A 24819-nucleotide genomic window follows, 5' to 3' on the forward strand; every position below is an offset into this window, starting at 1 on the left:
AAGACTGTTGTGTTGGGGTGCGAGCTTTCTCTCGGTGGCAGGTAGCTACAGCCGCGACAAGGGTCGCTGCAGTTGTAGCTAAATAATATCATCGACGCATTGACGGTAGTGGATAGATATTGTTAAAATAAAAATGAATTATAATAATTATCATAGTTCAATGTCCTAATTAAGAGCTTAATTTTTACGCAAAAACCTTATATCAGACAAATGTGCTTTATGGACAGATTTCACGTTTAAGTCCCTACCACGTGCAACACTTGGTTTTTAGCAAATTTCCCTATAGGAAATCAATAGTTTCTTAGCAAACGTATTGACTGTTTACAATTAACATATGTTCTTCTTCTCACTTTTAGTTTCTGCCAACAGTGGTTGGAATTTCATAACAGTGTTTGTTTCCCATGTTAATCTTATGGAGAAATGCGAAACTTTAAATGACCTCTGGGCCTCACTCTCTAATTATTTCCCTAAGCAGAAAGTTTCCTGCACAACTTAACGTTACGCTCTCTAACGAGGCTATGCAGAAAATCAGGCAGTTCTTAAGTAATGTAAACAAAATGTTACCATTGTAAAAAAATTATAGAAATTTGTAAACGTATTGGCAACAATGGGTAGTACCATGCAGACTACATTATCATTGACGAAGATCAACATGGACAACCTAATGCGGCTATAAGTGGGAAATATTCGTAGAATACACTAAAAAACTAGATCAGCTTTTGAAAAATGATAAAATATTTACAAGAAATGTTGATTATATGGAACTGTTAGGTACGTGATCTATGAGTTGAGTCTTTTAAACTCATCGGAAATTATGACTTTTATTAGGTTTTAAATAAGTTATTTGTTTTTAAACAACTACCATACTTTACTTCTTCGCAATTGCTCGATTTCGAGCAACATGTACACTAGTAAATGTTTCATTTCAACCAAGTGTTTGTAGCAAACTGTTAAACTGTCAAACTTCCATTACTATCCAAACTATCCATTATTTCGTAAATTGCCCTTTAAGGTCGTAATTCATTTCTAAAGCGAACTTTCCATATACCTAATGTTAAAAATACCTTAGCTGTACTTATTTGTTTGTTATTCTTTCAATTTATTTCCTTATTAAAATAAGTGTGATTTTTTTGTATTAGGTACTGTATTCTGTGTTAAATTATGTAGCACATGAAATGGTTGATATCACCCCATTTTTCAGGATTCTCTACGGGGAAAATTCGTTTGAGTAGGTTGGTGTATGTCTCAAATCAAAGAAATAAAATGACTCGACTAAATTACTTAACACAGGTTATCAGCAAGGCATATAAGGTTTTCTTAAGTTCCCGATTCTGGAAACACTTTGTTGCAGCATGTTACCTCGAATTGAAGCAGATCGTTTAGCATTCATTAGAAGTCATCAGTTAAAACTGAGAGCAGAAATACCGGTAATGTAAGTGAGCCTTGACGACACAAATAGAGATATATATAATTAGTTTCTAATAAGTTTTCAAACAACTCTAAGATGTAACTAAAACTATTCGAATTTAAGCTTAATGTTTTTCTGAGCATTATGTTTCATACTATGCGGCTCATTGAGCCTCACGGGTTCTCTAGTACTATACAATAATTGAAAATATGATGTCATTTTGAAAAAATTTACAAAACTACAACATAGCAGCGCATAAATAAAATATTATTAAAAGCAACAAAGATTAACAATCCATTGATTAAATGAATGGAAAAGGCGTTCCTGTCATCCCACAATACGGCGGAGTTTGCAAAAGGTATACTAGTTTTTGCAGGCGTTGTTTCGTATGGTACTCAGCCATACATATACAATAAGTGCCGGCTATGTATAACAAGCTTTATTTTTACATTGATTTCCTTGTAAATGCAAATAACTCAATTGTTAATATAAGTGTAGTAAGAAGATTCGTTCACTTCGTTCACTCATCTATTATTACAATTAATACAATAATAGCATTCCCCAAAAATTTAAGTTGCCTTTTTAAAAATAAAACTTATTATGATGTCTTCTGGCCAAAAGTTTAATTATCGTTCTGATTTTAAAATATTTATTTAACATTACAAAGTTTAAAGTAAATTATTCACCTACTATAGGAGGGCTTCGAAAAGGGTAATTAACTTCAAAAAATACAAAAGGATTTTTTTATTCTAAGAAAATAAGCAAAAACCAGATTTATTTATCTTAGTAGCAAAAATGCTATACAAATATATAGCACGGGTTACTTTTGTATTAGTCTTACTCTTATCCCATTTAAATACTATAATAATGATAGTATCAATAAACAAATGCATATTAGTTACGTAAAGGAGACTTTGTCCTGACCGCACCAGCCTAACAGATGCGTTGGCCACTGGCAACAAGGTCTACCGGCAGCAAACACGACTACATCCCCTTCACCCGTCACGGAACTGGTTCAGCTCGGACATTTCGCACCACCAATCGTAGGTCAGGTTGGTGGTCGTAGACCTTGTTGGCCGCGGACCTTGGCGCGTCCCCGAACCATGGTATCCAAGAGAGTTGAGATTTTTCTCAGGCCATACCTATAGTGTCACCCAGCAGATTTGAGTATTAAATAAATCTCAAGTTACTGTTTACTGAAATTAGTAGTTGTTGTCCAAGGTAAGAGTGAGTTGGCTGAGATTTTTTTATTTTTCCATACTACAATTAATTATGGTCCATCTTTAATATAGCAAACTAAATAAAATATTCATAAGGGTCTAATAAGTTTAAAATTAACAAGTTATTTATTATATCATTAATTACTTGTTTATAAAGTTCATACACACTATATTGAGATAATATCCATTAGACCTTTCAATCTATAGTGCACGAGTGTGGACTTGTAGCTCTATAGCTATGGACAGTCTGGAGGAAAAAGGGTCACAAATGAGACTCTAAAATAATCTCCCTGTACTCCTGAAACTACTTTCTTATTTTTTGTTTGTTTGTTTTACTTTAAAAAGTTTTTTTTTTATTTTATGACACAGGTAATGTGTCCATAGCTAAGTTATATATTGCAGAATTAACCGCCACACCTGTACTTGGCAAAGGAATGAGCTAGAACAGGGAATTTGGATCCTTAAAATTAATCTACCGAAATGGTTACACACCCCGAGGTATGAAGTTGGGTAAAGCTCTCTGGGAAACAGATGCTGCTTTAGGAGTTCCTTGAGGTGTTTGAAAGTCCAGCTTTGCAAACAATTTCAGGGCAGTCCAAACCTGCCAATAAATGCTGTTCTCAGTGGCGGATTACCTATTTAGGCACTGCCTAGGGGCTGCAGATCTCAGGGGGTCACAGACAAAAAAATAAAAATAAAAAATTGTTATAAAAATATTCTGAAAAAGCTTTAAAAACGGACAAATTTAAAGCCAGTTTCTTACAATTTCCCGGGTGAGGGGGTACAAACCAGACCCCGGTAGATCTTGCCACTCAGCTAAAAGTCTGAAATGACACCCATGGGGGGGGGGGGGCAGGCCGCCCAGGTTTACATGTGCCTAGGGGCCACTGAGGTCATAATCCGCCACTGGCTGTTCTTCTGATTGATGAGGACAGAAATTACAGCTGCTCTTTCACTTATATCAACAATTATATCAGTGTGTAAACTGACTGAGGAGCTGAGTGATGGTTAGTGCTCGCCTAGAAATTAATAGGTCACCTGTTCGATCCTGAGAAAAGACAGTAGCAAGTGGATGGTTCAAAAACGGACCCAGCTGCAACTATTCAATCATTGGGCTTCAAAAAATTATCTGTCTACTGAAACAGCTGATCTTACTCAGTAACAAATGAAGCTACATGACAATCTCACTCCATTGTACACTCATCCTTCACTCATATTTGTGTTAAAAATGTGTACCAAGGTGTAGGTGGCGTCCCCCATCTATGGTAATCGGCAAAATTAATGCAAAATCTTACACTGACCAACCGAAGAAAGTGTATTTAGGATAGTTCAATATAGAATTAATGTGGGCTATCTGGTAAGGGTACTAAACTAATTATAGGTCAAACAAGTGATACACAGTACTTTTGAATGTTGGTACTGAAAAGAAATCCGTCATGAAATTCTTAGATTAATATGCAATATATATTATATTAGATTAATTATATTATACACAATGTTACAACATCAAATTAGTGTTGATGTAAAAATGATTTTTCGTCTTTGATGAAAAAAAACAAAAACAAAAAACAATAACTTAAGACAGCTCACAGCTGATTGTTCTGTTCTTCTGTGTTCTGTGTGTCTGTGTCTGACGTTTTGAAGGTTAGTTGTTGTTGTTTGAGTTGTCATGTTGTCGTCTTCGTCAACCAAACCAACCATGTCATTTTCTTGTCATGGCGATGTTTACTTTACTAACAATCAAATCGAAGTAACTTACGCGATTTCTGCATTATAAGTATTAAAAAATAAGTTATGAATGGTGACACATTAACAATTGTTTACCGTAGGATTTATTAGTCCTAAAATGGTAAGTATTTGAATATGATTTCTTAATAATGGGCCTATTTGTAATAATATCAGTCTACGTTTGTTGTTGGCATATTAGGCCTAATCAAATAGAAATTAATTAATGTGCGGTAGCCTATTAAAAAAAACATAATTTATGTAAATTGAAATGTTTATGCTACAGTTTGGATGTCAGTCAAACATGTAGGCCTACTAATGTTTTTTGACTGGTAGACAAATATCAGGCTGCTAATGTTAGTTGTTTACTGGTAAGAACAAAAACTTAATGTTATTAGATAGATTTATAGAATAGTAGGCTATAGTGCTCTTTACATGGCTGCGTGATGGCCTTCCGCTGCCGGGAGCGCAGACAGCTAATAATGCGCTGCGTGGATGTGTGCGCGAACATGTTTGAATTTAGTTTCATCCAATAGGAGAGCCATATTATAGCATGTACTACGTCCCAGACGTTGTGGACGTAATGCTACAAAACCTCAATAGATAGCAGTAGGCCTACTAAAAAAACTGCTAGCATGTCCTCAGTATTGCCGAATAAAGGGGGCAAAGTACCCGGAAACTCCATCAAAACAAACCGCAAAAATGGGATCAAGCAACCATTTTGAGGTTACGTTCCTTTCACTTTTATGCTACAGTACATTCAGTATCGTATCGTTATTCTATTCTATGTCATTACATTTCTAGCATGCTACGAATTCGAGCAATTGCAAAGTATCACAGGCGTTATTTCAAAACTAATAACAATCATAATTTCCGATGATTTAAAAGAGTCAATTCAAAGATAATGTGTAATCAATCACTATGTAACGGTTTGTTTTTATGTGTTACTTCTTTTAAATAATGTTTATTAACTTACTATATAGTGTATATTGTGGGGGGTGAGCTCGCTTGGCAGTGAGCACAAAGAAAGGTACTCGAGATTCGATTATACAAAATTCTATATTATATTCTCAACACAAGTAGTTTTAATAATTACAGAGATAAAGGGAAAAATAGAATATAGATATTTTATCAAGGACAATGAATGGCAAATACTAAATGACAAAATATGATTTTCAATCAAAAATAATTGTTTATGTTATTATTCTCAAAATAACTATTCAACCAAAGAGGCAATAGAAATTGGTAAATTTATATATATTATTTCAAATAACTCTGTGTTATTAAAAGTATGAATTTAATATGACAAGTATTAAGTGTCTTTATTAGTATTTCAAATCTATCTGTGCTCTAAGTCCAAAAATATTAAAAGAGTATAACGGCCTTACCTTGGCCAGCCGGCGCTGGTTCCTAAGGAAGAGTGAATTATTGGTAAAAGGTCTACCACCGATGGTACTTTCAATTTGGCTGCAAAGAGAGAGGGTAAGGCCATAATCAGCAATTTGTTGGGTATTGAACCTACTGAATGCAAGAAGCAGCACAAAACTGCTTACACTCAGCAATCTACTTTACACAACCAACTGCTGTAACTGATACTTCTACAATTGTTTGATTGATTGAAAATCATTTACAATATGAACTTTTAAGTTTATTATTAAATTACATTCTTCCCCAAAAATTAAAGTCATCCTACCATCACAACTCCACTACAGTCATCGAAACTGAAAATGAACTCACTCTGAAAACGAACGCTCTTGTGTGTTATGTGTTTACTATGAACAGCTGTAATTAATACAAATCATTCGTCTGTTTAAGTAAACAAAATCTTTTCTTCATAAGAAATACATTGGGATTTTGATGGCCTGTGAGGCATAGCCTGAGGACTTTTATTACATTAATCGGCGAAAGGGGGCGTATACACAAAATATACTTCATTTTGACACATTGTATGTAAAAATCCGTCCATTATTAATGGAGGAGTAGTGTTTCCTAGAAATCGCCTTCTCATATTATATATAAGGATATAGGCCCTAGATAGATATATTATTATTACAGCCTCTATTAATCTACACACTCATGTCAATTAAAGTTTAATTTAGGAATTTATTGAATCAATGATAAAGTAACATTTATAACATTAATTATTATTGTTAACGTAATCAGACATCCATCTCAAATAAAAGAGGAAATATCGAAACAATTGACTGAATTAATATTTTTTTATGGTTTGTTTTCTTGTTTGTACAAGAACAGTGAAGGCTTTTGGTACTGCACCTACTGTAGTAAGTAACAGACGCTACACCCCAATCAGGCGCAGGTGTGATTGCAGTGTTAGTGCCCTGTGGAAACGGGGATTCCAATACTGCACGGCGTGACAACGCAGCGTGTTCAAACTGGATTGAACGCCAAAACAGCGGGCTACATTTACTCGAAAACTATAAGAATCGGCTTACGCTTTTTCCCCATCTTTTGAGACTTCTGTGGCTACTCTATATTCTGTGCTGCTAGCTACAGCATTTAGTAGCTGCGTTTAAAACTAACATTAACCTTATAACTTTTTGAAGATAGGCTACGTTTTACAGTGCCTAAGGCTACATACTTTAATTATGTTTTTTTCTTCTCTTTAGGAGGATTTAAAAGAAGAAAATATTTTGAATGATGAGAATCCTAATCAAAAAGTTAGTAGTGACAATGCAAATCAAAATTTAATAGTGTTGTATGAAGATACAGACCAAACGTTATCTAATGAAACACCAAATCGCATAATCAATGTCGATGATTCTAAAAAATCTTCAAGTATGGAAGATGATGGGCTCACAGGACTTAGTGAGATTCAACAGGCTCAAAATAAAAATGTTTACACCAATCAAACATGTCCAAATACTGATTCAAGTGGGAATGAGAATGCTTTAGAAAGTGTTTGTGACAAAGCGGTCTCAGTTGGTAATGTCCAAGAAATGTTACCTACTCATAGAAATTATGATAATGAAGAAGTCAAACACATTGAAACCATCAAGAAGAAACTATTGTATGAAATTGAGAGCTTAACCAAAGAAAAACAAACAATGGAAAGAGAAGTCATAAAGCTTCGTCAAACTTTCAATAATGAAAAAGGTAAGGTAACATTTTTATTTTGTCACTTTGTTATTTTTTATTCTTTTTTACTATACATAATTAGTCATGCACAGTAGATTCATTCATAGTAAATTTTATTGCTATAATCCGCCTAATTACTTTATTCTGAATCGTTTTGAGCTTATCTCGAACCGATTGCCAGTGTCTACACTTGCAGTTTTGTACCCGCTGTTGAGCCTGCTTGTAATGACTTTGAGCCTTGCAAACTGAACAAACTGAATCCTGTCAATTTTTGACATTTACATTACATTGCTAGAATTGGATATATTTTAACATTAGCACGATGTCAGTATAAAACCAATTTAAAAATTATTTCTCAGCCTTGTTCCTGCTGTTACAGGAAATCTTAAACACTAATATGTCCCTGCATCTTTCCTTCTTACAAACGTACGAAGAACTGCCATAGAATGTTGGACTGTCTGTTAAAGTTTTCTAAAACAAATATGTCCAGCTGCTTCCATGTGATGGAAACATATCCATCAAAGCAAGGGGTGAGGCGATACAGTACAAGGGTGAACTGCACTGATAAAAAGTAGTAGTAAGAACCAGGATCCTAATCCACGACATCCTTGCCTTGGGCCTAAAGTCTCCCGACTCAACAATATTAAGTTGGTACTCATGGTTTCATTTGCAACTTTTTCTGATTTAGGTGAAAAATCATCTGAAATCAGCAAGTTGCAAAACATGTTGATGATCTTGAAGCAAGACAAGTTCCGCTTGGCCTCAGACATTGCTAGTTACCATCGAGATATGGAAAGGTGGCTAACGACAGTTAAAGAGGATGTTCAGGTAACTTATGGGGCAGCTTTTATCTTTACATCTAAACTTACATTTTTAGCAGAAGATTTAATCAGCATAATAAATAATCCTGAAACTTTTAAATAGATTGTATTCCAGTCTAATATTGACAGGATAATAAAGCTGATACAAAAATATTTTAACAATATTGGAAAACATTGACCAAAATACAGGTTATGTTTCTACATTTTCTCAATACAGTATTGGCTTAATGTTTCTTTATACTGTAATATTGAAACGATGTTGAAAAAAATAAAAATATTAAGACAACTAAATTGTCAAGGCAATGTATTTTGTTTCACAAAAACGTTGTAAAAATATTGTTACCCCGTTGATCAATATTGGGGCAATATTGAATTAATGTAGACAACAATATTGAGGCAATAATGTAATGCTTTTTGGGAATGATTCTGTTGTCATTGAAAGTGTGCTTCTACAAGCTTTAAGCTTGCGAGACTGTATGAATTAGGCTTCATTCAGATAACTTCCAGTCTTTGATAGTTATAATAATAATAATAATAAAAATCTTTAACTGTCATAAGGATACATTAGATCATCGACAAAGTCAAAATCATGATCATACATCAATCGTCAAACAAAACAAAATCAAAAACACTTTCAATATTTTGTCAAAACAATAGGGCTTAATAACTAAAATATGTACATATGACTAAACAAACAACAATATATGGACCTGATAAAGCAACAGGTTAGCAGCAGGGTTATACAATCGACTTATTTGGCGAGATTTGAAAAAATCGTCCAGGCTATATGAAGGGGTTGTCTTTTAGCCAATTATAAAACAAGGACTAATATTTTTCCTGCGGATAAGCATCAATATTGTGATTATGATTACTGAATTTTAGGTGATAGGGTTTTTTAAGATATAAAGGGCAAGATCATAAATAAACAAATTGATTACAGTTTGAATCTTAAAACCCTTAAAAAGAGGCTTGCAGTGCTCGTCTAGCTCTGATAGCCCCCTTCTGTAGGATTAAAATTTCATTAATTCTTCCACACCCACCCAAGAATATCAATCCATATCTTATTACAGACTGAAAATATGCAAAATAAGCCGATCTCAAATAGTTCTTTGGAATTACAGTACATCTTTGAGACGACCAAGAAGAAAAATTACTCAAGATAGTCTAGTAGACAAATAATTTATGTGCTCATTCCAGGATAGTTTATTATCAATATGAAGACCCAACAATTTTGTTGTGACAGCACTGTTTTCATTATTTAAGGCAGAATTGTGTTTCAATGTAAATTATATTTCTTGAGTTTTACGGTCATTAATAGGAAGCCATTGGCATGAAACCATTTGGAAGCGTTTAATTTTGTGACATGGACTAAATTTTGAAGTAGGCCTACAAGATGGTTATTGTTTTCATGAAAAAAAGTTGTATCATCCGCGTACAGAATAGTTTTAGTACTTATTGCCATTGGAAGGTCATTAATGTAAATTAAAAACAGAAGTAGGCCAAGGACTGATCCCTGTGGAACGCCCCAAGTTACTTCCCTTTCTTGTGACTTTTTCCCATTAGAATTTACTATTTGTTTCCGGTTTTTTAAATAAGATGAAAGAAAATTTAGAGAAGATCTGTTAAACCCATACAGTACTAACTTTTTAATAAGAATTTCAAAGTCAACACAATCTTATTAATTAATTATCTTTATATTAATTACTATTAATCTTATTATTAGTAGGAGGATAATATTCATAAGTCGACTTACTTCTCAAAACAATACAGTTTTTACTGTGAATTCAACAATGTTGTGAAAAATTAAGTGTTAAAAAGTGTAAGCATAGGCTATATATTATTATTCTGTAAAATATTGACTCATTAAGTAAATGAGAAAGGTACAAGTTCGAACAAAGTTTATTCACAGATAAATTGGAAGTTATAACTTGGAGTTTTATTTGCCATGTTCAGTGACAGGAAGATAGCAATGCTGCTATCACTATCCACCAGCTGATAATGCTATCATTCTTGTCTTTCTTCTGGAGTCAATAACATCTTGAATCTATATCATCATCATAAACTTAAAGAATAGTTATTTTGTGCTACTAATGAGCAAAAGTGACCCTTTTTGAAACTAGAGAAAAATATTGACGCACAAAGCTTGTTTCTGTTTACATAAATTGCACATTATATTTTGTCAACTCTGATGTTACAACAACAAAATCTTATTTCAGTAGTATCAACATTTAGTAAGACAATTACTGAATACAACGGTTCTCCAACGAAAAGTTAAAGACATTTTGAACTTATAACTAAGTTTGTTCTTAATATTAAGACTACTTATATAATATTAGCGAATTTTCCATATAGGGAATAAGCTATTACCGTAGGTCTTATGAAAAGACCTGGACCCAGGACCGATTTACTTTTTTTTATGTCCCCAGAGGTCAAAAACACCATCCGTTCAAATTCATATACATTTATATCTATATATTAATTACGTAAAGCGATTCTTTGCGATAAAATTGTGGGCGACTGGGAAGTCGTAGAACGATGGTAGACTGCTCGAATTATAGGTCTCAATCCCGTGATGGTGGGAAAAATATTGAAATCCCCCAAATTTTAACATAAAATTAGATATATCATAAATTGTCCTCTATAAGAATAGCATTAGAAGCCATTTACTGCTGATTTTTGTTTACTTCAATACAGCTGATGGTGATTTATCACCAAGCCAGTAAACAATATTATATTTGGATTACTAATTTGCCTGTCAATTCTGCAATGTACTGTATACTATATAAAACCAGGGTTAACGTTGCCTATAATAATTAAGACTTTTTAGTTACGTCTTGAAATCAATTATTTTACTGCACAATTTTCAAACTTGTGTATTTTTAAGTTAATTAGCGTATGATAAGTAGTAGAATCATAGGAGAAGGCTCAATTCAAAGGAATTCAACTTAGAATGGCTGAAAAAATAATGAAGTTTATTCTTTTAATTTGAAGTTTATTGTACTGTTGAAGGAATGTTTAACATGAAAAAACTATTCAATATTGAATGAAAAACTTCTGCTTTGGTTTTATTTCAAAACATATGTTATAGATTTATTCTACACTTTTTTTTACCAAGATTTTTAATTTTAGATTTATTGTAGTGTTTAATCACTATTTTTTGTATGAAGTGGAATAACGTTAACGACCACTCTTAGAAAACAACCTGGGAATAAAGATGAATTAGGTTCCTACAGGCAATACATTTGTTCATTAAGTAAGTACTTTGACAAGCTCCAATGGACAGGAAAAATATTGTTTGGAGGAGATTTTAACCAGGTACTGCCTGTTGCTCCAAGCAACGTTAAAAAATAGCCACGGTGGTAAACGGAGCATCCTTATATAACAATAAAACCTAGAGGTTGTTTCCGTTTCTTAAAATTAACCAAAAGTATGCATGTCGAAAATGCTGATGAAAAGTAATTTCATGATTGGTTTTGATAAGTGGGTAATGGAACCCTAACCATTCGCAAAATAGTTAGGGAACAGCCGTTGAGAAGGCCCTTTTTTGATAGAATATGTAAAGCCAATTGCACCTTTAGGAGGAATATCACCAATAATCTTACACTAGGCTAATAGTAGTTTTTTTTTTATGTTGAACAGAAATAAATCTAGCGTTAATTTTGGCCAATGGGATGCCTTTACTTTAAATAGTGGGGATGGGTAGCCGAAAAATATTTCAGTTCTGGCAGGGAACATGCAACTTGAGGTAGTTTTAGTATACAAGTCCCTGAACTTAAAACCGCCCAGACCCCAATTTTTAAGGACCTCAGTCGTCCGTAGTGACATTATCAAAATGGCGGCTGTAAAAGGATGCTGGGTTGCCATGAATTGGTTATAACACCCATATGCGTGAACCGATTTTAATGAAACTTGGCATACAAGTACTTGAATACATTATCTCGGCCCCGGCTGTCAATGGTCAAGTTTGATCAAGTCGTTTCGAAATGGAGGCCGCTAATAACTAAAATAATAAAAATGTTTCAGTGTTTTGTGTTCTTAACTCCCTCCAGATATCTGCAGCAACCTATTCATTTTCCTTGTAATCACAGGTTGTGATGCAGTCTCTGCATTTCATAGAATATGCTAAATACCCCCCCCCACCCACAGCAAACCTGTAGACTAAGTGAGCTTCCCAACAGTATAAGTGTAAATATATTATTACTAGTGTTATTGTATGGCTTTTTGTTTTTCAGCTAATTAATAACATGTACGATGCTGATCAAGAAGTTATTCAACTATAGAACATAAATATTCTCTTTAGCTCTTCCCCATTGCTAAGCACGGGTATGGCGATGGCGACTAGTATAATACAGTAGGACCTCAATATCTCGAATCTGAAGGGGTTATGATAAAAATTCGAGTTATCAAGTTTTTCAAGTTAGTGAGGTTCGAGTTATGAAGGTTCCATATGAAAAAGTTCGAGATACTGAGGTGTTGGGGTCTGACAGTGATGTTACGTCATGGCCTTTATAACTCGACTTATACATGTTAAACCTTAATAATCGAACTCAAACTGTATTTATACGTAACTTACTGAAGAGTAACTTTGGAAGCAAAATAAAACAATTTGAATGCACATAAAGTACTGTATTTATTATTTGGCAATAAGTTTGATAAAGTACATAAAAAACATTTTAAATGACAAAAAAAATAGTTTAAATACTGTACAAAACAATAATACAGTATATATCATCCATACACGGAACTACATTTACTGTGTATAATGTTTGATTAAAGCAAACGTTAGTCAACCTCTTTATATGTACTGTAAAAACAAGCTAGGTACTGTAGCAACAAAAATACTGAATAGGTACAATACTGTACATACAAAAAGTATGTAGACTGTAGAGAGTAATATTTAAAGGGAAAATTCTAGTGTGATTAAAATAATAAACAAAATGCATCGTAATGTAGTTAAGTACTGAATCTACTTTGGCAAAACGGGTAAACTACACTGACTACAGTGCCTAGCCAAACAGACACGGGAAGCAAACACAGGAAGTTTGATTTTCACGTCTCGACAGGAATCACAACTGACTTGCACTGTTATGGCAAAACTTCGAATTATTGAGGCACATTCATGCGAACTTCGACTTATAAAGGTAAACTTCGAGTTACTGAGGCTCGATGACGGGAAAATTCGAGTTATAGAGGTAGAATGTTACTGTTCAAAAGTTGTTAAAATTCGACTTATTGAGGTTAAATATTTAGAAACTTCGACTTATAAAGGTACTTTTAACATTATGATTAATGTGGATTTCAAGGGGATTTAAAAAAAATCGAGATATTGAGGAATTCGAGATATTGAGGTTCGAGTAATTGAGGTTCTACTGTATAGAATAAACCAAAGTCTTCAGGGTGGTTTTTATAATCTAACTTCTAACTGTTAAAAGCCACCCCTGTTACTGCAAGCAGGCATTCATGCTATTCTAATTATTCGTCAGTAAACTATAGGCAATAATAATGTCAAGGAAAGGACTACATGAGTACAGTAATAGTTATTACATTAAAAGCCAGTACAACCAACATAATGAAAACTGAGAAACACTGTCTATACAAATCGTTGTGAGTTATACTTATTTAGGAATACGGTACTATTAATTTTACTTAGCACATAATCATAGTTTAAGTATTGATGATTTTGAAAGACAAACAAGAACATTTTCGTAACAAAACTTTGGAATTAAATTACTGTACTCGTACATAGATAACATACAGGCTGTAGAATTAAGGATAAAATTCATGGTTGGATGTAGCAATTAAATTTAACACCTCCACAGATATCATCCCTTAAAGGATAATCCACAGAAGCCGTTATTTACTGACCCATGTTTGGATTAAGTACAGTACAGGGTTATTACAAATGTTGTTCCTGATTTTAATTATAAATATTACTGGTTTAATTTGTTTCAAGACTATTTTAGTTGGTACCATTGGAAAGAAAAACTCATAAAGTTTCATTTACATGGTCTAAAAAACTCTCTCTTCCTTAGTTGAAAATGCTGTCAGTGACAGTGAAATATTCTAATGTTTTGTGTATATAGTGTAAAGTTATGTTTTGTGTTTCCTGTGCCAGTTTGGACTCTTTCCCATTCAGGTAAGCCTGCTATCCTCTCAAAAAATCCTAAAAAATCTAGGCCCTTGTGCTCTATGCTACACCCTTAACCTTTCTTTCATTTACATTGGTTTGGGTGCATATCAGCTGTTTGTCAAGTCAATTGTTGTAAGTGTTGTGTAATGGCTGAATTTGAAGGCAGGAAAGCTTTTTGCCAGTTGGAATATTACATTAACCAATCTGTTATTAGTGTGAGACGACACTTAAGAACCAGGTTTAACGATTATCCTCCTAGTAACCACTATATTGTCAAGTGACACTTGAAATTTATGAGAAATGGCTGCATTTGAATGTTATTTGTAGTAGGGCTGAACTTAACAATGTGCTGCCTGAGATATGGAACGAGCTCGGTGGTCCGAATAATGACACACCCCTGAACTGGCCTACAAGATCTCCGGACATCACCCCCTGTATTTTTTTCTTGTGGGGATACATCAAAGATAAGGCGTACACACCACCATTATCAGATAGCATACTTGAGATCCAGCAACGGATTATCAATGCTATCGAAACAATAGACCTAGACACACTTTTCAAAGTCTAGCAAGAGCTTGACTACATTATTGACATCTGTCGTACCACAAGGGGTTCCCGTATCGAGCATTTGTAGTTCTGTGTATCTGTGTCGAAACTTTTTGAGTTTTTTAAAAGTTGTAACCATTTTAATTCTTTGTACAACAAATAAAACTATAGTTTATGTATGTATGAAATCATGAACATCATTTGTAATAACCCTGTATTAGAAACTTCGTGAAATTTATGATTTTTATTTTCAGTGATTTGTGATCATAATTTAAATATTTTGACTTTTAGCAATCTTTTCGGTCACTTGAAGGGCAGCTTCAAAGAGATTGCCAGGAAAAGAGGGAACTTCTCTCAGAAATGACCAGCATGAATGAGGTTAGTCTTAACATTAGTAACTGTATAAGGATACTTAAATTGCTTCTGTTTATCCCTTATGTACTATCATAGGTCTGCAGGACCGCCCCGCCATTTTGCCATGCTCTCCCTCCCCACCCTCTCATCCCCTAAACTGGTTCCGCTCAGTACCTTCCAGTCTTGGCCTGGACATTGTGTGGTAAAAGTGAGGTTGTGTCACTCTTCTCCTGTCTCGAGCTATTTATGTTTTGAGGTCTGACAGACCTACGATAGTATTACTGCAAGTTTTAAGTTTGTACAGTGTGGTCTTGTAGACCGTGGATAGTATAAATGCTACTGTGTTTTTAGCATTGTCCGGTCCATGGTACCTTCGATAGTATACGTGTCTGGATAGATTGTAATGACTTTTGAATGTAATATGTGCAGTAACTATTGTAACGTCGACATTTGAAAAATGGTGTATTTTTACTGGCTACAAGTCCAAACTCACATTTTATTTCTACAATAGAAATAAAAGGACGGGGTGTTTGCACAAAACGTGCAAAAATTTGTGGAGCGTGCTTTGCCAACTATAAACCCAACAATATAAACATATATAAACAATATATATATAAACAACAAAACCCACAATGTATAAATATGAAATACAAAAATTTTTTTCACAAAATTTTTTAAATAAAATGTGGTCCCTCAGACCCCACGATAGTAGTTAAGAAATTTGGCTTATGGATAGTACTTAAGAGTTAACATACATATGCATTGTAACAAAGCTCTTTTGCTTTTGATTTATTGTAAATATTATGTAGGCTCATTTGAGACAACTGACATGGTTAGGTACAAACTAACAAGAGAAAGTTAAGTCTTTAAGAGTAATAAAATACAGTAGAACCTGAATAGACCAATTTGTTAATACCAAGGAAAAAATGTGGTTCGGATTCCACTATAAACTGTAGGTCCCTTTAGTTGCCATTAGCTGTATGGGCTATTAATTAACAGCTGTGTCTAAGGAATATGTCGGCTTAGTCACTAACAAGACTACAAGATCGTGCCACTCATCCTACACTCGATCTCCATTCATACTTGGCTTAAAATGCCTACCTTTGTATGGTCGCCATTTCAAAGAAAAGTAAAAAGTTGTTAGAATCTTTGTGGTCTAAGGGGGTGTTGAACTATCTAAATGTCAAACTGTAGTAAACTGGACATATACACACATCAGGGAGATTATTTTTAAAAGGTGAGATGAATCAAACAAATTTAATAGATAGATAAAACTTGAGAAACATAAACAAACTTATCAACTTACAGGGAGTGTCGAACTATCAAGTTATGCTATATTCCACTTTAAGACAAATGCTGCCTTGCTGTTATTTTGCAGTGATGCAGCTTTAGACTGTCATGTATCTATGCTATGGCGGATAGTTTGTGTTAGATTGGAAATATAGGTTTAGGTTCTCAACACCTTTAGCTCCTGTTAGGTTATGTAATAAGAGTTTGTAACAAATCCAACTATGTACGGAGCCAAATTGTATCTATATATAAATTGCATCAGACAATTTATGATCCACATATTTGTTATGCTATACTTCCCCAAATCTTGTATTTGTATTTTGTATTTACTGTCAAATTAATTATTGACAACATCATGGTTGATTGATTCCAAACAATAATATTGACGAGCTTTTAACTAACTCCATTACTAATCAAATAGTGATTCATGGAGTAATTTATATTCTATCAGACTCAATGGCAGCTCAATCAATGTCGTAGTCTCCTCAACTTTTAACTTAAGGGAATATTTTTTTATTGAATCTGTTTTGTTCCTTTAAAGTTAAAGGGAAAAGTTGTAAGTGCTGTCATATTTTTCTTCTTGGGGCATTTAAAATGTCTTCATGTTCTTGATGATTAATTTGGCTTTAAATTGCACTTGCTGGTGATGGTGTTGCATTAAAAGGTCTGTAATACTGGCAAACTTATTTGCACACATGGTTAGTTCGACTATAATACCTATGAACCAATATTTTTCAGTTCTTTGTTTGAAGTTAATTGTTGGTGATGGTGAGTTAATGTTGTTCAAAGGTTTATTGGGGACATTTTTTTTTTACTACTACCCTTGTAGTGTATTCCAACTTAGGTTGGACGTTTGTGTACTGTTAGATGTAATGTGTTAGTTAAGATTTTTTCACCTGAGGACGGGATCAGATTCCAGATCCCGAAACTTTGTGTATTGTTTTTTACCATCGTGATGGAAAATGTCCGCAATAAACCTTTGAACAAAATTTTTCAGTTGTTCAAGAAATACGGTAATAAGTTAATATTTTTGGTCATCAATGGTTTGATATGTTGTGCTGAAATATTTGTCTAATACTGGCAAACTGTTATTATCACACAATATAGATAGTTCAGCAATAGTCACTACCCATTTACCAATATTTTTCAGTTGTTCAAGAAATAAACAGTTAATGTTTTTGGTCTGTAATTATATCACTTTGTCAGGTGACTGTAGGAAAAATATAATTTTCACAGGAGTTGAACAGACGAGGTGAAACTATCTCTTCGCTGAAGGAAGTGGTGTCCATGTACGAGAAGAAAGTCAGTGAGCTGAACAATCAGCAAAACTGCGACCTCAGTACCATCAAACAGTTGAGAGACGATCTGGCCGACAGGAACCAGCAACTGCAAGAACTCACCAACCAACAGGAGGCCAACAGGTGATAATGCAATTCAGTTCACCTTAACAGGTTTATTGTAGCCATAAAATGTTAAGTTAACGATACTGGAACTCATTTTATCAGACCTACCTGTATTTTCCAACCACTCTTGGGTTCATTTTCTCTCTCCATGAATTTCTTATGTAGACACTTGCGAAATGATTAACGGTTTTACAAATTCTTCAACCTTGGTTTAAATTTGAGGGGAAATCACTGATGCCAGCAGTAGCCACATTGGCAGCCTCTTAAGGAGGAAGGGTGGTGGTAGTAGTGAGAGACCTTCCTTAAGGACCAAGAATAACCATCAATCAATCGGCCGGTGCAAAGCTGGCCACTTCTCTCTCTTCTAAACTCTGGTCTAGTAAGCCTAATACTTTGGAGAGTTGAAATAACTTGGTCTTTGTACTCATTCTTAGACTGTTACTGCAATGTGTAAATAGCATACTGTCTTAAATAGTTATTTGTGTAGCTAGTGGGCGAAGTGGCACTTTCTGGGGATGTTCTCTAGAGTAGTAAGTCTTCCTTACTTCCTGACCATTCTCTTGACAAATTATTAAAAACACTGGAAAAGGTCATACTTAGCTGTCCTCCTTAGTTTATTTAAAGAAATAAAATCCTTTCGGTTTCCTCTCCAAGTGGTTTTGAAGATAGCTCGACGTAATTCACATATAAAAAAAAACGACACAAACCACAAATAATCAAAAACACATTTACCAACTGTTTTTATAATTAATAAACATCTGGTCATGTATATTTCCTCATTTCTACTTTAAAACACTTAAGACAAACAAATAAACACTAATAGATTAACCAAGTGGTTTTGTAGATAGCTTTCGTAATATTCATACTATTTGTAATACTTTGGGTTTGTGTGGCATCACATATTTTGTTCACTTGTCTCAAGTATAATATCAAACGTTATTCACATATAAAAAAAAAAACAATACACAAACCACAAATAATCAAAAACACATTTACCAACTGTTTTTATAATTAATAAACATCTGTTCATGTATATTTCTAATTTACAACACTTAAGACAAACAAATAAACACTAATAGATTAAGATGTTCTAATTTGATATGTTTTAACAGTAATACGATGAGCCAGTTGCGAGATGAGTTGAGTAACGCTTCAGCTCGACTGCAGGATCTGGACAGTCAACAAAACGTGAGCAACAATACAATCAAACAGCTGAGAGATCAGCTCAGTGCTGCCAACAACACAGTGAGTGAACTGGAGACTGAGGTGTCTAGACTGAGAGAACACCAAGGTAATAACATTTACGCCACCCTACGCTGTTTTAACAAACTTCCCACTCAAGGATTTAGTCCAGGAAACAGCTGTTTGCCGCCAGCTTAATCAAATGGGGTTTCATTACGTACTATTGTACTGTAATGAGTTTTTACTGGACACCAACCAGCTGATTATATTTGGCAATGAGTGGTTATAAACAAAAACATAACCTCGCTTAGGGGTTAAGAGTAGTTATTGTTAATTCTTTAGTCGGTGGGAATATAAGAATTGGTCCAGATTTTTATTCTTAAGTTAGCTTAGAGTAGTACTGTATGGCGTAAAATATAGTACGTCACTCGTCCAAAATGTATTTACCGGACTTGTAGAGTAATCCCGCACATGACTTTGTCTCGCACGGGAACCACCAAACTTGTCCGGTAAACACCTATTTTCAGGACTAGTAACTTAATATACTGTTACAACTTAATATATCCTACACTGAACGTTCTCAGGGCAGCGTTAGATGGCTAATAACACATTTATATTTAGACGACAAGGGCACCCTCGATCGATGATGTCACTCTCAAGAAGGCATGGCGCGCGGGATTACCTGCAGGCAGCATCCAATATGTTAAGGACTTAACAATCATTACTTAAAACTTTTCTGAGAGTTATGTTTTCGTTTGTAACCACCCGCTACCATTAGAATATTAACAATCAAATGTCAATCAGCTGCAAGATGAATTCAGAACAGAAAGGTGGTGGGGGAACTTCCCCTAACCGCCCACATTTTGCGAACGGACTATAATATGAGTGGCATAAAACATAGTAAAGTGGTAAAAACTGGGTTCAATTAATTCTATAAAAAAAAAATTTGCTAAGTACTCAAGAAAGATAATATCATAATTGGTTTTAACACAAAATATATATAATCACATAGCATGTTATAACAAGACAAGATAGCAATGCAATAGTTTTGACCAAAATATAAAAAGAAATTTTTATAGTGTTGTGTTAGGTCTACCAAAGTGAAATCTCCTTTGCACTCACAAAGTATATTGCTTACTACTATTCTGGTGTTGAAATACAGAGTCTCACACCTTCACAATCTACCATTAAACAATTATTGTTTCCAACAACTCATTGTTGAATCAACTGTTGTTGAATATTGTTTTTAAATGCTGTGTTGCTGTTTTACTATCAGCTGTGTATATGTTACAACTACAGGAGGAGACACTGATCATCTCAGCACCAGCACAGTAAGTCGAGTAGAGGAGTCTGGCAGGTTGAGGGACGTTGAGGACAGCTTCGAGGATCGTTACTGCAAGGTAAGACAAGCCATTAGTCTCATGATTTCTATAAACAACTGCTAATCCTACTGTAGATTGAGTGCCAAAACAATCTGAAAATTTTACCTGTGAATAAATAGGACCTTAATTAATGTTCCTTGAGAATGCCATTTTTCAAAAAGCCCAAAACACGTTAAAAAGCTAAATTGTTTTGGGAAGTTCTTATTGTAGTCTTTAAGCAAACTGGAATACCTTGTTTGTCATCTTCAGAGGCAGTAACTGACTCCAAATGAGCCGTATGTTTATGACCTTTGACACAGTAGGCTGTTGTGTAGGTTGGGTAGTTATGGGATCGAGGGAAATGGTTGAAGCTATATTGTCTAGTTACAATGTGTGATATGTTTATTATTAGAAATAGAGCAAACATGATTAGGTATTTTGTATGTAAATTGTAGGGTTTTTCGTTGGACTAGTGGGAGACAATGTAAAATTTCTTCCAAAAACTCTTTCTTAAAACTTTGTACGTACAAAAAAAGGCATAGCTTTAGGAGATTTTTAGAATTCAAATAGGATGTGTTTGCTGGGTTTATGATTGACCTTTGTGTAGACATTCATCTCAGTTTAGTAGATTTGGTCCCAAAACAAATAAATACATAGTCACACTGATAGACAGGCATGAGGGCTTCTACTTTTGATATAAGAGATTTTGCAATGGGAAGATCGTCTAACCATAGAGCAAAGCATTCTGACACAGATTACTAAAAGTCTAGAGTAATTAATAGTTAAAAAATTAAAGATGAACTCAATTTACGGCCCAGTTTCCCACCGTTAAGCTGTCTAAAATTTGTTAATTGATAAAATGCTAGTGTAAGTAAATATTTCTAATTGTGTTTCAATTTGTTTTCTATCTTCTCTGTTTTGTTCCAGCTTAAAGTAGTGGCAGCAAAGTTGAAGAAACGAGCAACTGAGACGCAGCAGACGTTAGACAATGAGCGACAGAAGTGGACAACGGAGAGAACAGAAATGGTCAACAAAATGAACCAGTTGACTGCATCAGCTCGGAATATGCAGGTGTGACAACACAACAACTAAGTTGGATAGAGTAACTAATTATTATTTGTGCATTTTGTAACAAAACCAGACCTGTTCAAACAACGTTATTTTTAACTGCAATAACAATAACAGAGTCTCTAGATTAATAGAAAAAGATTGAACCAACCATTTTTTAAATTTAGTACAAACCAACCTCTGTTTTTGCTTGGGCAGTTAGTTAATCCGAGTGGAAGTTAATCCAAGCGGAGGTTAACAGAAGGTCGTTAAAGAGAAGGTCTTGATCACTGATTTACCTATTATCTGTTGACAGACGCTGCAGCAAGAGCTGGATCGACTGGCAGACGACCTGGAAGCCGAGCGTAAAGAGGTAAAGGTTCTGAGGAAGGCTGCGACAGACGCCAAGACCTCAGAGGTTAACCTCAAGGTTAAACTGGAGGAGGCTCAGACCAACATTGAGATACTCAAGACTAACCTTGATCTGGCCATCAAAGAACGGGATAGGTTGGTGCACAAGCAGTTACATTTTTTACCACTAGACCTATTAAAAACTAGTTTTTCCCCATGGTGTCCCTCAGAGGTATAATTTTTGTATTATAATTGCATGATTCATACTTTTATCACATAAAACTTTGTTCACATTTAAAATACTCACCATTCACCACAGCGTATACTTCTTCAATCAACACTCCCATAGTTCAAAACAGTATAAATTCCCTTATTAGGAGGTTTCTTAAGCCTTCCAGCGATTTTAGTTTTCCGTCCTAAAACAAAGTAAAACGCTCTTCTCTCATGTTCCTTTTTGATTCTGGGTAGTTATTCTACATGAGCATGCATTAATAGAGGAACTCACAAACATGTTGTACAGCGGACTTTGACTAAGATGCGACTCACATACTTTGACACGAACACACCCCTCCCCTCCACAGCCCAATTCTCTTTACTCTTGGGTCCTTCCTGAATGATCTGCCAGATGTAGTGGTCTGCATGGATCCCGACAGTCACTACTTTCTGGCCTGCGTTGTGACTGAAGATAAATCTCTCCAACTCAAACCTGTCTTTGAAAATGAAAATCCTTTATTTCAACAGGCAAAGTTAGGGCCACATGGCCCTTTCTTGCACTTAACCTGCTGTCAGTGAAAGTGAAATATTCTAATTTTTGTGTATAGAGCAAAGTTTTGTCAGAGTATTTCCCCATTCGGATCTATTAAGCCATACCATATTTTAAACATGCTATCTCCACAAAAATAATTAAAAAGTAGGTCCTTTTGCTTGTTGTTAAATACTTGGTAGTTAATAATCTCCATACCAATTAAATAAAGAAGTACAGCATTCAAATCTTTCTTTATAACTTTTTAGCATTGCCCAAACTCTGGCTGTCAAGGAAGCAGAACTGGAGACAGCTGTGAAGGAGAAAGTTGCTGAGGAACTGATAAGGAAGGAGAAGGCGAAGGAGGTCACAGAACTAAAGGAGAGATTGAAGGAGGAGCAAGACAAGATGGCCACCATGCAGAAGACTGTGGAATCTGCCAAACTGGAGGCGAGGAAACAGGGTGTTTTGTCCCTGGAAATACAGAACTATGAGGTAGAGCTGTGTTTTATAGTTAAGTTATACTTTTTTTATACCAATCGCAAATGTTTGTTTATCCAGGCCTTAATCAAGGTGTTAAGCAATCTGGTCTTGAATGTATCTTATGCGCTTTTTTAAAAAACTGCATAACATTTTATCTAAAGTAGTTTCAGTTATTGGATTGGATTACTGTATTTTTGTCAGGGGACAGAGGTAGCTTCCATGGTGACCTAAAATGTTTTAAAAACAATGTGCACTATCAAGTCTAAGTGTCAAAGAAACTGGTAAACATCCTTTCAAAAGATGAAAACATCAATGCACAGTAAGATAAATAATTTATGAACAAAAATACTTTTTAAAAATGCCACGTTTTTAAACACACTAAAAAGTATAAAATAATTTATACTTTTTAGTCTTTAATGTGTAAATATGTAAAATCTATTTTATATGGCCTAATAAACAACCAAAACCTTATTATCTGTAATCAGATGTTTTATCTTTACTTTGAAATGATTGTTTTATATTTTTAGAACAGGTGTAATAGGCGTAGCTCTAGGGAAATATGAAAATTAAATGATATAATATTGCATTGTCATCCATTTGTGAGCTATGTTTCAAGTTTCATGTGTCTAGCTCATCGGGAAGTTAGTATGAAATTGATTGCAAAATTTGTACCGGACAAGAAAGCGAACTAATAAAAACGTTTTAAAATAGCTTCAACCTGATCGATCCACATAACATTTCTCTCCAATGTTTTTCCCCATGTTTTTTTCCCAAGTCACGCCAAACCATCTCTTGTTTTGCCCTTTGCTGTTCAGAATAATTGTTAGTGCTAGTCATGATTGAATTTATAATTTCCAACCTTTCATATTTTTCTTGTTTGAAAATAATACATCTGTCTCCATCCCACTTACTAACACCTAGAGCAGCTGTAAAGTAAGTCATGGGTAATGTGTGCTGTATAAAGTCCTAGTTCAAAATAGTTCACTGGTCCGTGGTCAGATGCCAAAATTTATCGTGTTGCAAGAACGTCTCGTCAAACCATAGGAGTGTCTTTTTACAAGTGACAGGTTGTCAAACCACCTGGAAGTGTTAGCTTGGTCACATTTTTGTTGGTTACAGAAGAGCCTGTCAGAGTTGGATGCACAGCTGGGAGCTGAGCGAGGCAGAGTGTCTAGCCTGGAGGCTGAGGTACAGACTCTCCAGGACATCCGGGACTCCCTACAGGAGCAAATCAGACTACTGGAGGACAGAGTGACTACAGAGGACAACAGGTGTCAACAGGCTCAGGTACCCCTCTTCCCCCTTACATATAACTATTGACTAGAACTAGGCATTCTATTCTAAAAGATTCAAGTGAACAGAGCTGAATTGAGCCACTGAATGAAAGCGCTGATTTAAATTACTTTTACCTAATTTCCTGTCCAATACACAAAAGTGTTAACCATTCAAATTTATGTGACTACTTCAAGAATCAAGAAGTTTATTGACCATTGAGTAATACTAGAGTAGATTTCAGTTATACATCTGCTTATACATTACATCAAGACAATTACTAAGATAATAGTAGCCTAATAATAATAATAATAATAAAATAAAAATACAATATAAATTTTAAATAGGCACAGCAAAATAAATTAATGAAACAATAACATCAATAAAA

The 24819-nt window shown here is 34.6% G+C and overlaps 1 protein-coding gene across 1 annotated transcript in view; it reads left to right on the forward strand.

Annotated features, from left to right (window-relative positions):
* The first annotated feature begins 4297 nt into the window (after nucleotides 1-4297).
* Nucleotides 4298-24819, forward strand: part of LOC128992212 (GRIP and coiled-coil domain-containing protein 2) — a 30034-nt gene continuing 9512 nt past the window's right edge. Inside the window, exons 1-11 of the mRNA XM_054415677.1 lie at nucleotides 4298-4477; nucleotides 6981-7467; nucleotides 8138-8277; nucleotides 15238-15324; nucleotides 17827-18011; nucleotides 19106-19284; nucleotides 20475-20575; nucleotides 21464-21607; nucleotides 21900-22090; nucleotides 22946-23171; nucleotides 24279-24446. Coding sequence (XP_054271652.1) covers nucleotides 4475-4477; nucleotides 6981-7467; nucleotides 8138-8277; nucleotides 15238-15324; nucleotides 17827-18011; nucleotides 19106-19284; nucleotides 20475-20575; nucleotides 21464-21607; nucleotides 21900-22090; nucleotides 22946-23171; nucleotides 24279-24446 — 1911 coding nt within the window. The 5' untranslated portion in view covers nucleotides 4298-4474. The remainder of the gene's footprint in view (nucleotides 4478-6980; nucleotides 7468-8137; nucleotides 8278-15237; nucleotides 15325-17826; nucleotides 18012-19105; nucleotides 19285-20474; nucleotides 20576-21463; nucleotides 21608-21899; nucleotides 22091-22945; nucleotides 23172-24278; nucleotides 24447-24819) is intronic.

This window comes from Macrosteles quadrilineatus, unplaced genomic scaffold, assembly GCF_028750875.1.
Source record: "Macrosteles quadrilineatus isolate MER2022 unplaced genomic scaffold, UCM_ALF_1.0 Scaffold_4__1_contigs__length_99947679, whole genome shotgun sequence".
Classification (NCBI taxonomy): domain Eukaryota; kingdom Metazoa; phylum Arthropoda; class Insecta; order Hemiptera; family Cicadellidae; genus Macrosteles; species Macrosteles quadrilineatus.